Genomic DNA, 15,088 nt, shown 5'->3' with positions numbered 1-15,088 from the left:
CTATCCCGACTACTGTATCACTAAGGCAGCTCTCCCGACTATTGTATCACCAGGGGAGCCATCCCGACTACTGTATCACCAAGTCAGCCATCCCTTCTACTGTGTCACCAAGGCAGCCATCCCAACTACTGTATCACCAAGGCAGCTATCCTGACTACTGTGTCACCAAGGCAGCCATCCCGACTACTGTGTCACCAAGGCAGCCATCCCGACTACTGTAGCACCAAGGCAGCCATCCCTTCTACTGTGTCACCAAGGCAGCCATCCCGACTACTTTATCACCAAGCCAGCCATCCCAACCACTGTATCACCAAGGCAGCTATCCTAACTACTGTGTCACCAAGGCAGCCATCCTGACTACTGTGTCACCAAGGCAGCCATCCTGACTACTGTATCACCACGGAATCCATCCCTACTACTGTATCACCAAGGCAGCTATCCTGACTACTGTATCACCAAGGCAGCTATCCTGACTACTGTATCACCAAGGCAGCCATCCCGACTACTGTGTCACCAAGGCAGCCATCCCTTCTACTGTGTCACCAAGGCAGCCATCCCAACTACTGTATCACCAGGGAAGCCATCCCGACTACTGTATCACCAGGAAAGCCATCCCGACTACTGCGTCACCAAGGCAGCCATCTCGACTACTGTATCACCAAGCCAGCCATCCCGACTACTGTATCACCAAGGCAGCCATCCCTTCTACTGTGTCACCAAGGCAGCCATCCCGACTACTGTAGCACCAAGGCAGCCATCCCTTCTACTGTGTCATCAAGGCAGCCATCCCTTCTACTGTGTCACCAAGGCAGCCATCCCGACTACTTTATCACCAAGCCAGCCATCCCAACCACTGTATCACCAAGGCAGCTATCCTGACTACTGTGTCACCAAGGCAGCCATCCTGACTACTGTGTCACCAAGGCAGCCATCCTGACTACTGTATCACCCCGGAATCCATCCCGACTACTGTATCACCAAGGAAGCTATCCTGACTACTGTATCACCAAGGCAGCTATCCTGACTACTGTATCACCAAGGCAGCTATCCTGACTACTGTATCACAAAGGCAGCCATCCAGACTACTGTATCACCAAGGCACCTATCCCGACTGCTGTATCACCAAGGCAGCCATCCCAACTACTGTATCACCAGGGAAGCCATCCCGACTACTGTATCACCAGGAAAGCCATCCCGACTACTGCGTCACCAAGGCAGCCATCTCGACTACTGTATCACCAACCCAGCCATCCCGACTACTGTATCACCAAGGCAGCTATCCTGACTACTGTATCACCAAGGCAGCCATCCCATCTACTGTGTCACCAGGGAAGCCATCCCGACTACTGTATCACCAAGGCACCCATCCCTTCTACTGTGTCACCAGGGAAGCCATCCCAACTACTGTATCACCAAGGCAGCCATCCCTTCTACTGTGTCACCAAGGCAGCCATCCCAACTACTCTATCACCAAGGCAGCCATCCCAACTACTGTATCACCAAGGCAGCCATCCCTTCTACTGTATCACCAAGGCAGCTGTCCTGACTACTGTATCACCAAGGCAGGCAAGACCTATAACTCATCTGCTAATTTATCAGCTGCAATCTGCAATAGGGATGTGCCATGCAATCTACAGGAATGCCCACTGGTGTTTATCACCCCACCTGCCTTGTCACTGGCATTGGGGAGAGGCTCATATCCATATAGGAACCTCTTATATCCCAGGGTCTGTTCAGTTCCCCAGACTCTGCCACTAGGAGACATTTCAGCACCACAGGGAAGGACAGCTCCCAGTGATCTGTGCAGCTTCTGGTCCTCCTCACTCCCTACCCCAGGGACACATCCAGGACGATGTACTGTACCAATGATACATAATGACAAGTAGCGGAGCGGACCTGCTGATGATCAGACAGACTTTACAGATATAGGCCAACATTTACTAAGAATACGAAAAATTATATTGGTATTCTTAGTACGAATGGATAAGAATGCATACAGCTGTTTTAGACGTATGCAAATTCGAAATCCAGAGGAAAATGTACTAATCAGTCGTATTTGACTGATTCGTATTTTCCGATGGCATATCCATTCGTATTGTAGCCGATACGAATTTGTATCAGCTTCAGTGTATACAAAGAAAAAATACATAATAATAATAAAAAAAATGGCATGGGGTCCCCCCCCCCCACGGCTGAAACCAGCACCAGGCTCAAGGAGCCGGTCCTGGTTGTAAAAAATCAGGAAACAATTTGACAAGGGTTTCACTGATTATTTACAACCAGCACCAGGCCCTAGGGCCGGTCCTGGTTCCCAAAATACGGGGGACAAAATGAGTAGGCATCCCCCGTATTTTGAAAACCAGACCCAGACCCAACCAGCCAGCAGGGTAATGCCACAGCCTTCTTATACAAGTCACCCCGGCCAAAGCATTCATCCCTACTGACCAGTCAGCCTGGGCAGGGGTCCTGGGGTGTGGGGATCCCCCAAAGAAGGGTTCCCCCCCTCCAGAACTTACCTGCCCAGGCTGAAACCTGGTGCTGTCCCCAGTACCCCTGGGCTGTGGGCATCAGGCTGATTGAAGTGTCAAAAATAGAATAAACCGTTGGGTTTTGTTGTGGAACTATGAGTCTCAGCAAGCCTGGAACGCATACTGGGACTTGGAGAACCTTGCGGCCCATTAATGGGCTTGCTGGGACTCAGTTCCACAGCAAAACCAATAGTTAAATAAAAGCACACTGACAGAAGAAAAACAAAACTTTATTTCACACAGAGCCCATTCATCCATACTTACCTATGTTGATTGAAGATCGGTCCCCTTGTCCAGTAGAATTCCAGTATGGGTACCTGTGGATGCAAACCATACTTACATACTCCTTGGCGTGGACCAGGTCCTCTTTGTTCCAAAGTAGGCATCCACGTACTTGGCACAATAAAAAAACGCCGGTACACAAGCCAGCACGGACACGGAGGAGACGCAGGATGACTTTGTTTACATCCTGCGGCTCTTCCCCCCTAATAGCGCTATTGGCCACCTAGCGGGTCTTCTGCACCTTGATAAAGAAGCCGCACTGGCTTAGAAATGGTGATTTATCCAGTCTCCTGGTCTCAAGTTATTTGTTGAGTGCCGCCGCCACCCCCATCTATATATGTGTGTGTGTGTGTGTGTGTAGAAAACATGCTATATGATAAAAGGCTGTTTGCAGCGTGTCTAAACTTCCTAAATGTCTCATGTTTCACTTTCTACAGTATAAATCTCATATATACCATATATCTATCTATCTATCTATCTATCTATCTATCTATCTATCTATATCTATCTATCTATCTATCTATCTATCTATCTATCTATCTATCTTATCTATCTATCTATCATCTATCTATCTATATCTATCTATCTATCTATCTATCTATCTATCTATCTATCTATCTAACAGCTATTTCATCTATCTATCTATCTATCTATCTATCTATCTATCATCTAACAGCTATTTCATCTATCTATCTATCTATCATCTATCTAACAGCTATTTCATCTATCTATCTATCTATCTATCTATCTATCATCTATCTAATAGCTATTTCATCTATCTATCTATCTATCTATCTATCTATCTATTTCATCAATCTATCTATCTAACAGCTATTTCATCTATCTATCTATCTATCTATCTATCTATCTATCTATCTATCTATCTATCTATTTCATCAATCTATCTATCTATCTACCTATCTATAGATATTCTATCTATCTATCTATCTATCTATCTATCTATCTATCTATCTATCTATCTATCTATCTATCTATCTATCTTTCTATCTAACAACTATTTCATCTATCTATCTATCTATCTATCTATCTATCTATCTATCTATCATCTATCTAACAGCTATTTCATCTATCTATCTATCTATCTATCTATCGATCTATCTATCTAAACCGAGAGAACCGGCACAACAGGTCTTCCGTGGAGCCAGGGGTAGATGAGGTGCCCAGGTGCCAGCGATGTTGGCTTGTCAGCCCTTTGTAGATAGCAGATATGAAGAAAGGGCACTCAGGGACTTTTTAACGGTGAAAAGTGGACTGTTTATTCAGTCAATAGTCGCCTACGTTTCGGGGTCTCCCCCTTCGTCAGGACAAATTAGTGGTAAAGATTAGTGGTCTTTACCACTAATTTGTCCTGACGAAGGGGGAGACCCCGAAACGTAGGCGACTATTGACTGAATAAACAGTCCACTTTTCACCGTTAAAAAGTCCCTGAGTGCCCTTTCTTCATATCTGCTATCTATCTATCTATCTATCTATCTATCTATCTATCTATCTATCTATCTATTTCATCAATCTATCTATCTAACAGCTATTTCATTATCTATCTATCTATCTATCTATCTATCTATCTATTTCATCTATCTATCTATCTATCTATCTACCTATCTATAGATATTCTATCTATCTATCTATCTATCTATCTTTCTAACAACTATTTCACCTATCTATCTATCTATCTATCTATCTATCTATCTATCTATCTATCTATCTATCTACCTATCTATAGATATTCTATCTATCTATAGATATTCTATCTATCTATCTATCTATCTATCTATCTTTCTAACAACTATTTCATCTATCTATCTATCTATCTATCTATCTTTCTATCTAACAACTATTTCATCTATCTATCTATCTATCTATCTATCTATCTATCTATCTATCTATCTTTCTATCTAACAACTATTTCATCTATCTATCTATCTATCTATCTATCTATCTTTCTAACAACTATTTCATCTATCTATCTATCTATCTATCTATCTATCTATCTATCTATCTATCTATCTATCTATCTTTCTAACAACTATTTCATCTATCTATCTATCTATCTATCTATCTTTCTATCTAACAACTATTTCATCTATCTATCTATCTATCTATCTATCTATCTATCTATCTATCTTTCTAACAACTATTTCATCTATCTATCTATCTATCTATCTATCTATCTTTCTATCTAACAACTATTTCATCTATCTATCTATCTATCTATCTATCTATCTATCTATCTATCTTTCTAACAACTATTTCATCTATCTATCTATCTATCTATCTATCTATCTATCTTTCTATCTAACAACTATTTTATCTATCTATCTATCTATCTATCTATCTATCTAACAACTATTTCATCTATCTATCTATCTATCTATCTATCTATCTATCTATCTATCTATCTATCCGTAGCATAATGTTTTCCGTACATATCCTAATATTATGTTTCAATGTCTCGTATCCTTCCTTGATTTGGGAAGAAAGCTTGTGTGTCGTGTCCCCCCCCCCCCCAATTGAATGCTAATGAGGCGCTGCTAATGTCACCTTTGACGTTGATATCTCCCCCAATGTTTCCATGTAGTTTTGGGAGAGATTATGAGAGTCCCACCCCCAGCCGGTATAAGTAGCTGCAGCAGCTCCTGGGTGACAGTCAGATGCTGGAGCCTGTGCCTAGGACCAACCTCAGGAGCTCACTCTCCCCGGAGCGCACTCAGAGGCATGTACTCCCGCAGGACCGAGCGGCCGCGACGAGTCAAGTCTTTCGACTCCATTAACATAAGTATTGATGAGAACCAGATAAATAATGAGGTAAGAGGAATATTATTATTATTATTATTATTATATAAGATATTTTTCCCTTTTTACAAATGTGCTGGCCCCAATTGTCATTTTTAGAAGCTTTAGTAAATGTCCCCTTAATACTGTATGTCTCAGTTAGTAGAATAACTGATTGGTCATTAAACAACGATACACAATTCTCAGCTATTTGTATAGTGTAGAAAGTAAAGAAATGTTGTATTTACCTTTTAAACTACTCAAAGAAACCCCAGAGATGAGGAACAGAAATTCTTTAACCCTTTGAGTGCCAACATCTCTGTGAGTAATGTGCAAAATATCCGCTACAAACGCCGGCGTCGCTCACATTTGTTATATAAATTCAAATAAAAAATGTTGTGTCAAAAAAGATGATATTTCCTATATAAGGGAACATTACAGGTCATTGTGGGGAATAAAAATGTTTGCTCTGCAATTTTCACACCTATTTGGACAGATTCACTTGGCACTCAAAGGGTTAACGACAAAAATATAGAGCAGAAAATGCCGACAGCCTATAGGCAGTATATATATATAGGGGCCGATTCAGCACCATTCTGGGGAATTTCGGCCCGTGGGATCATTTGGGAGACGGGATGGGAGAGATTTCTGTATAATCCGGGAACATGGTAAAACACCTACCGGAGCGGTCCGGGCCAGGTAGTTGGGAAAGCTCTCTACTACCTACACAGTGGCTAAGATTGTTGCCAGAATCTGGACCGTTCCGCGTTCCAGGGTCCGGACTGTTCCGCTTTTTACCCAATTCCAGAATGGGACAAATTCAAGCATCTAAAGGCAGAATTGTTACTTTATGACACATGGCACAATCTACAATGGTACTTATATGTTAGTTGGGCGCCCACTAAGCTATTTGCTTAGTTTTCCATGTCCCCTCGCTGCGCTCGCCACACTGTATAAAATCAACTCCATGCCGACATGGATAGTGGGGGTATGAGCGTACTAACTATAGGGGGCGCCCAACTAACATATACGTACCCTACAATGAGGTTATGAAGGAGTAATTTAATAAAGTCAGGTGGACAAGGACACCAGAATAATTATACCTGACTGTAGACAGAAGCGATGAGGAGGAGGAGGAGGAGGAGGAGGAAGGTATACTACTGTAACAGTACATCAGTTACTAAATAATACATACTGTACTGTTTACTCTTCACTTCCAAACCCTTCAAAGGTTCCAAGAGCAAACACAATATCTGTATCAGTCATATGACATCCTTCATATATGGCACACATACACAACAGCGCCACCAGCAGGATATATGGTGCAATGCTTGTATTAAATTGCTTTGATGTTTGCTACATTGGAGTCAGATAGGATGTACTCGTATATATGATGCTGCCTTCAATTGACTCAAAAGGGGACTACACCTTAATGAAAGGTGGGACCGAGTAAAAACCGGACCCGGACAAGACCCCGGAATGTAGTGTCCGGTCCGGGGTGGTGTCCGGTCCGGGTGGTGTCTTGTCTGGGGGGGATAGGATGCCTGTGATAGCTTTCACCAAGGACATGGGGAAGGGGAGATTACAGCCTTTCTGTGTGGTCCAGACCGTTCCTGTTTTTATTACACCCCCGGACCATGCAGGTAGGCTGTATCCTCCCCTTTCTTCTCTCCCTGGTGACAGGTGTCAAAGCAACCCCACAGGACGAGACCCCCACCGGACAGGACACCCCCCGGACGGGACACCCCCGGCAATACACCCTCCCCCCAGACCGGACACTACAAGCTCCAGAATTACATATATTGATGAATGGAGCCGGTCTGGTGTTCCCGGGTCCTGTCTGGTCCGGTTTTTACCTATACCCATGAAAGGTGATGTTTTAATTAATCAGTGAATTCGGGAATCGCCACAACAATGTACTTATGCATTACACAGACAAGTGGTTTTACTTGGTGGGATTATTGTGCTATTCAGCTTCTGTAATTATATGACATAACTATTTCCTCTCCATGATTGCTACCAATATAGGGAAAGTGACATTGCTATAAACCAGAGGTAGCCAACTCCATACTTACGGCTACTTGTTGGGGGCGTGGCCAGAGCGATAGCGCCATTGTAGCCACGCCCCGACGTGCAATGCCGTTTTTATGCCATTGCACTGCGGTGGGCGGGGCTAAAACGGTGGGGGGGGGGTCGCGGAAGCCAGGCGGCTTTGCGGAAGGGTTGTCCCTCTTTCCGGGACCCTCCTGGCCATTCCGGGAGGGTAGGCAACCCTGGCCAACTCCAGTCTTCGAGAGCTACCAACAGGTCACGTTTTCCAGCTCACCCTGCAGGTGCACTGGTGCACTCATTACTGACTGACATTTTAAAAGATCCACAGGTCGAGCTAATTACTTCACTTATGATTCTGTGAGGAGACCTGGAAAACGTTAACTGTTGGTAGCTCTCGAGGACTGCAGTTGGCTACCCCCTGCCTTAGATCATCTTACTCTGTAGTATCTTTTGGAAAGTGGGTGGCCACATCACTAATGTGCATTATCTGTTATATAAGTTACCTGTAAACCAGTCATTAATCCCAGAACATCCATGATCAAGGTGGATCGCCTAGTCTAGCCTGTCTCTTTGCCCTGTTATATTCTATCATCCGGCTGCTTATGGTTTGCTGAGGATTACGTGGGATCTGGTCTCCAGACACCCTAAGAAGGTCACTGAAAAGCACAATGTGTCTGACACTCTCCCCGGCTACTCGGTGTCACTGTCTGCACTGGGTCACTCTGGTTATCTATGATCTAGGTCTAGGAGATTACATTTAATGCACGTGGGCTTTAGCACCAGTCACTCTATAATACGGCAGGGTGAACATTATGTTCTGTAACCAGTGGTTAAAGTTGGGGTGGGAGGTGGAACTGAGTTCCACCACCTGTAATGCTAGGGGAAACTAAATTTACCACCACCACCATGGTCCTGCACGGTCATTTCTACAGAAATCAATAGATGATGCAGCCACGTCCCACATCCCCCTACCTCAGGTTCTGGTGGCTCCATGGTTCTCCTCCACCTGTGGCCCTCTCCTCCTGGTACTCACATGAGTTCCACCACCTTTCCTGGACCACTTTAAGCCCTGGTTGCAACTCATTTCATTTCTGCGCTTAAAGGTAGTAAATTCTAATATATATGTCAGGGTATACTACTATAATTAATACAGGCTACACATGGAGAGACTTGATTATAAGCTCTTGAAACAAGTATTTATGTACAGTATGCATCTTGGCAACATATCTCAGAATCTCGTAAAGCGCTGCCCCCTCACAAAGTGATGAAAATGGAGGGTTGCAGCTCTAGGCCTCATCCTCCACCCGAGGCCTTGCCTGTCCTTCTCATGGCCCCACCCCCTCTTTGGGGCAGTCACGCCTCTGACATGGCAGTGTCCTCATTCGATAGACCGCAAAGTTGAGAGGTGTGATGTACCTAGAGAAACGTGGCGCCAGCATCACTACTGGCGCAGACAGTATGAGTAACCATAGGTCCACCCTTACAGTCATCCTCATTGTAGCGGATGTGTGCACAGATGTGAATGAGTGTGTCATCACTCTGGGGAGTGTGTATTTTTATTTCAGGGAGGAGCTCCATTTGCTAACATTAGTAAACTTAGCCCCTTGGGGTAAAAGTGTCTTCATATTTCTGCTGTTTGCTCTGTTCAGATTTTACCATCTGGTTGTTCTGGTCAGTAAAGGTTTCATCTTCAGGGGTGACTGGTCTGTAAAGGTTTCATTATCAGGGGTGACTGGTCAGTAAAGGTTTCATCTTCAGGAGTGACTGGTCTGTAAAGGTTTCATCATCAGGGGTGACTAGTCAATAAAGGTTTCATCATCAGGGGTGACTGGTCTGTAAATGTTTCATCATCAGGAGTGACTGGGCAGTAAAGGTTTCATCATCAGGGGTGACTGGTCAGTAAAGGTTTCATCTTCAGGGGTGACTGGTCTGTAAAGGTTTCATCATCAGGGGTGACTAGTCAATAAAGGTTTCATCATCAGGGGTGACTGGTCAGTAAATGTTTTATCATCAGGGGTGACTGGCCAGTAAAGGTTTCATCATCAGGGGTGACTGGCCAGTAAAGGTTTCATCATCAGGGGTGACTGGTCAGTAAAGGTTTTATCTTCAGGGGTGACTGGTCTGTAAAGGTTTCATCATCAGGGGTGACTAGTCAATAAAGTTTTCATCATCAGGGGGTGACTGGTCAGTAAAGGTTTCATCATCAGGTGCAACTGGTCAGTAAAGGTTTTATCATCAGGCACGACTGGTCAGTAAAGGTTTTATCATCAGGAGTGACTGGGCAGTAAAGGTTTCATCATCAGGGGTGACTGGTCAGTAAAGGTTTCATCTTCAGGGGTGACTGGTCAGTAAAGGTTTTATCATCAGGGGTGACTGGTCAGTAAAGGTTTCATCACCAGGGGTAACTGGTCAGTAAAGGTTTCATCACCAGGGGTGACTGGTCAGTAAAGGTTTCATCATCAGGAGTGACTGGTCATTAAATGTTTTATCATCAGGGGTAACTGGTCAGTAAAGGTTTCATCATCAGGGGTGACTGGTCAGTAAAGGTTTCAGCACCAGGGTGACTGGTCAGTAAAGGTTTCATCATCAGGGGTGACTGATCAGTAAAGGTTTCATCATCAGGCGCGACTGGTCAGTAAAGGTTTCATCACCAGGGGTGACTGGTCAGTAAAGGTTTCATCACCAGGGGTGACTGGTCAGTAAAGGTTTCATCATCAGGGGCGACTGGTCAGTAAAATTTGTATCATCAGGGGGTGACTGGTCAGTAAAGGTTTCATCATCAGGGGCAACTGGTCAGTAAATGTTTTATCATCAGGCGCGACTGGTCAGTAAAGGTTTCATCACCAGGGGTGACTGGTCAGTAAAGGTTTCATCACCAGGGGTGACTGGTCAGTAAAGATTTCATCACCAGGAGTGACTGGTCAGTAAAGGTTTCATCATCAGGGGTGACTGATCAATAAAGGTTTCATCATCAGGGGCGACTGGTCAGTAAAGTTTTTATCATCAGGGGGTGACTGGTCAGTAAAGGTTTCATCATCAGGTGCAACTGGTCAGTAAAGGTTTTATCATCAGGCACGACTGGTCAGTAAAGGTTTTATCATCAGGGGTGACTGGTCAGTAAAGGTTTCATCATCAGGGGTGACTGGTCAGTTTAAGGTTTCATCATCAGGGGTGACTGGTCAGTAAAGGTTTCATCATCAGGGGTGACTGGTCAATACACGAAATGCGTGTCCAGAAATCTTCTCATCGATAGTTCATATTCAGCTCTTACTGTACATTGTTAAAGGTTTAAGTTTTTAAAGTTTTAAGTGCTAATTTTACCATTTGTGTCTTTCAGTTAATTAAGTCAAATTATATGAAGATAGAAGACAATAAGGATAACAAAGAAAGTGTTGCGGAGAGGGGACGGGCGTCCGTCATTGTGTCTCTGAAAAATGAAGTTGATGGACTTGTGAAAGTGCTGAAAGTTTTCCAGGTACATTCAATTTTGTTGGATTGATCTTACTGACATAGCACAGCGCTCCTTCCAACTGAAAGCTCTGCCTCCTAACAGATGCCTGGAGGCAATATAGATGATGAACCCAACAATTTTGTCTCACAAGTTCCCCAGCCAACCCCCTTCTGTCTCTCTAGTATAAGCACACCTGCTTGTGTCTCTCTAGCCTCAGTCCCTTTTTGTCTCACCAGCTCCCCATCGCCAGTAAGCCACCTCTTGTCTCACCAGCTCCCCTTCACCAGGCAGCCACATCTTGTCTCACCAGCTCCCCATTGCCAGCCAGACACCTCTTGTCTCACCAACTCCCCATTGCCAGCCAGCCACATCTTGTCTCATCAGCTCCCCATCGCCAGCCTGACACCTCGTCTCACCAACTCCCCATCGCCAGCCACCTCCTGTCTCACCAGCTCCCCATCGCCTGCCAGTCACCTCCTGACTCACCAGCTCCCCATCACCAGCCAGCCACCTCCTGTCTCCCCAGCTCCCCATCGCCAGCCAGCCACCTCCTGACCCACCAGCTCCCCATCACCAGTTAGCTAGCCACCTCTTGTATCACCAACTCCCCATCATCAGCCAGCCACCTCCTGACTCACCAGCCAGCCACCTCCTGTCTCACCTGCTCCCCATCGCCAGTCAGACACCTCTTCTCTCATCAGCTCCCCATCGTCAGCCAGCCACATCTTGTCTCATCAGCTCCCCATCGCCAGCCTGACACCTCATCTCACCAACTTCCCATCGCCAGCCAGCCACCTCCTGTCTCACCAGCTCAACATCACCTGCCAGCCACCTCCTGACTCACCAGCTCCCCATCACCAGCCAGCCACCTCCTGTCTCACCAGCTCCCCATTGCCAGCCTGACACCTCATCTCACCAACTCCCCATCGCCAGCCAGCCACCTCCTGTCTCACCAGCTCCCCATCGCCTGCCAGCCACCTCCTGACTCACCAGCTCCCCATCACCAGCCAGCCACCTCCTGTCTCACCAGCTCAACATCACCAGCCAGCCACCTCCTGACCCACCAGCTGCCCATCGCCAGTTAGCCAGCCACCTCTTGTATCACCAACTCCCCATCATCAGCCAGCCATCTCCTGACTCACCAGCTCCCCATCACCAGCCAGCCACCTCCTGTCTCACCAACTCCCCATCGCCAGCCAGCCACCTCCTGACTCACCAGCTCCCTATCACCAGCCAGCCACCTCCTGTCTCACCTCGTCTCACCAACACCCCATCGCCAGCCACCTCCTGTCTCACCAGCTCCGCATCGCCTGCCAGTCACCTCCTGACTCACAAGCTCCCCATCACCAGCCAGCCACCTCCTGTCTCACCAGCTCCCCATCACCAGTTAGCTAACCACCTCTTGTATCACCAACTCCCCATCATCAGCCAGCCACCTCCTGACTCACCAGCTCCCCATCACCAGCCAGCCACCCACCTCCTGTCTCACCCGCTCCCCATCGCCAGCCAGACACCTCTTGTCTTACCAGCTCCCCCTCGCCAGCCAGCCACATCTTGTCTCATCAGCTCCCCATCGCCAGCCTGACACCTCATCTCACCAACTCCCCATCGCCAGCCAGCCACATCCTGACTCACCAGCTCCCTATTGCCAGCCATCCACCTCCTGTCTTCCCAGCTCCCCATCACCAGCCAGCCAGCTCTTGTCTCACCAGCTCTCCATTGCCAGCCAGCTATTCTTAAAACCTGAACTGTTGTGGTGCCTCGAGGAACATGTTTGGTAACTACTGATTTATAAATATCACCTACTATAGTACAGGAAAGAGTTACTGTGTCATATGCCGAAATCTTCAAATACATCTTTGGGGGTTTTGGGTCACAACTGCATATAAATGTTACACACATAGGCGAATCTGGGGTGTGGTCCCCCCATCCCCTGTGTAGGCGGTCCCTGTTCTCCCACGCGTGCTGTGTCCGTTATCAGCGCATCCTGTCAGGTGTTGGTGTCAGAGTGGCTTTGCCTGTGGGTCAGGGAAGCCCGCGTGCTCAGTATAGTGTGAGTGAGGACGGAGTCACAGTACACAGTGCGTCCTGACCCGAGGCAGCCATCCCGCCCGGGAGCTGCCCTGTAAATCCCCGCCTCACGCTCCTGGACCGCGAGCTCCTATAGGCTTGCGGTCCAGCGTAGAACGGACAGGACGGGCTAAGGTGAGCGATGCAGGGCGGCATTAGAGAGTCAGCACACCCAATCTCAGCGACCTGTACCTCTGGGCGCACCCACACGGAGGAACCGCTGTTGGCGTCGCCTGGGCCAGCATAAGGTGCGACAGCACACAGGCAGCAAGGGGACATGGGAGTCAGCCACACCACCAGCAGGACATACCTGGCCCTGACGAACCAGGAGAAGTGGGCAGTGACCAAGGTTCGGTCCAATCCCACTTGGCAGCGAGCATGAAGCCCCCTTGGCATCGAGCTTGAAGCCCCTAGCATAAAGCAATAACCCCCTAGCAATGAGCATGTAGGTAAGTGACACTTATGTGTCTAATATGTAATGGGCATTACGTTGTTATATAGTATGTAATGGACATCATGATGTGTGGCACAATGTGTAATGGGCGTTATGGACTTATGTGTAATGTGTAATTGGCATTACGGCGTGTGGCTTTATGTGTAATGGGTATTATGGAGTTTGCTAAAATGTGTAATGGGCATTATGGTGTGTGGTATAATGTGTAATAGCACGCCTCTTTTTGTGATGCCACGCCTCCTTTCCATGAGACCACCCCCTCTTTTTGCCGCGCGCCTTCGCCGCGCAATAGTCATACATGCTAAGGGATGGAGTCTGGGATCACCCATTACCATATTTCTAGATTCGCCTATGGCTTCACACTCATGTGCATGTTTGATCAGAGATCACAAGGGACAATAAACAAATATATATATATTATAAGGCTTCCAGTCCTCACCCCCCAGGTGCTCTCTCTGTATAAATGCCATGTTGGGTTGTGCCAGGCATGTTATAACCCTATTGGCTTTCTCTGTCTTCTGACGCAGGAGAAGCATGTGAATCTCACTCACATCGAATCTCGAAAGTCTAAGAGAAGAAACTCAGAATTTGAGATATTCCTGGACTGCGACAGCAACAGAGAAGAGCTCAACGAAATCTTCCAGCTGCTGCGGCCGCATGTCAACCTCATCACGATGAACCCACCGGAAAACTTCTGCGTACAGGAAGATGGTAAGGTCCTTCATCGCCAGACTGGCATTTCTTTAGTGTCGCCCTTCCCCTGGGCACCCTGATGCTGGCTGGGCTGGAGCTGACTGTAGTATCTGAAGGGCTGGAGATGAAGCCAACATTTTGTTTTTGTTATATTAAACCAGATATGGAAAGTGTCCCGTGGTTCCCCACGAAAATTTCTGACCTGGATCGATGTGCAAACAGGGTCCTTATGTACGGCTCGGACCTGGATGCAGACCACCCGGTAAGTCACGTTAACTAGTGACCTTTAAATACTTGATTAATAAACTTTTAGCTGCGGTTTTCTAAAAAAAAAATTTCCTTTTCTTCTTAGGGATTCAAGGATAACGTATATCGCAAAAGACGGAAATATTTTGCTGATGTAGCCATGAACTATAAATAGTAAGTACAAGTTGTTATGTTTCCCGTACTGTATGGAAGGTTAGTGATGTGTACATGAGTGATGGGGATGCAGTTTAAATTCCGGCGGTCGGGATCCCGGCGTTAAGAATCCCGACGCTGGAATCCCGACCGCCGAAATCCCGACCGCCGGAATCCCGACACTTTCTCCCTCCGTGGGTGTCCACGACACCCCTGGAGGGAGAATAAATTAGCGTGCCGAGCGTAGGGGGGGCGATCCACGTCCCCCCCTTGTCGGGATTTCGGCGGCCGGGAGTTCCGGCGTCGGGATTTTGAACGCCGGGATCCCAACCGCCAGGATTTCATACTGAATCCGAGTGATGTGTA

At 46.7% G+C, this 15,088-nt stretch overlaps 1 protein-coding gene across 2 annotated transcripts in view; it reads left to right on the top strand.

Moving 5' to 3' along the window:
• Positions 1-5,490: 5,490 nt before the first annotated feature.
• Positions 5,491-15,088, top strand: part of TPH1 (tryptophan hydroxylase 1) — a 29,415-nt gene continuing 19,817 nt past the window's right edge. For both annotated transcript variants that reach the window (XR_014465388.1, XM_083163935.1), the window contains exons 1-5: positions 5,491-5,636; positions 10,993-11,130; positions 14,158-14,341; positions 14,485-14,585; positions 14,676-14,743. Coding sequence is in view for 1 of the 2 variants with exons in the window: in XM_083163935.1 (XP_083020061.1) it covers positions 5,547-5,636; positions 10,993-11,130; positions 14,158-14,341; positions 14,485-14,585; positions 14,676-14,743 (581 nt within the window). In the remaining variant the exon portion in view is untranslated. The remainder of the gene's footprint in view (positions 5,637-10,992; positions 11,131-14,157; positions 14,342-14,484; positions 14,586-14,675; positions 14,744-15,088) is intronic.

The sequence above is a fragment of the Crinia signifera genome, chromosome 11 (genome assembly GCF_055691185.1).
Source record: "Crinia signifera chromosome 11, ASM5569118v1, whole genome shotgun sequence".
Classification (NCBI taxonomy): Eukaryota; Metazoa; Chordata; class Amphibia; order Anura; family Myobatrachidae; genus Crinia; species Crinia signifera.
The sequence above is the reverse complement of the archived record's forward strand: the minus strand, read 5'-3'. Positions and strand labels throughout refer to the sequence as shown.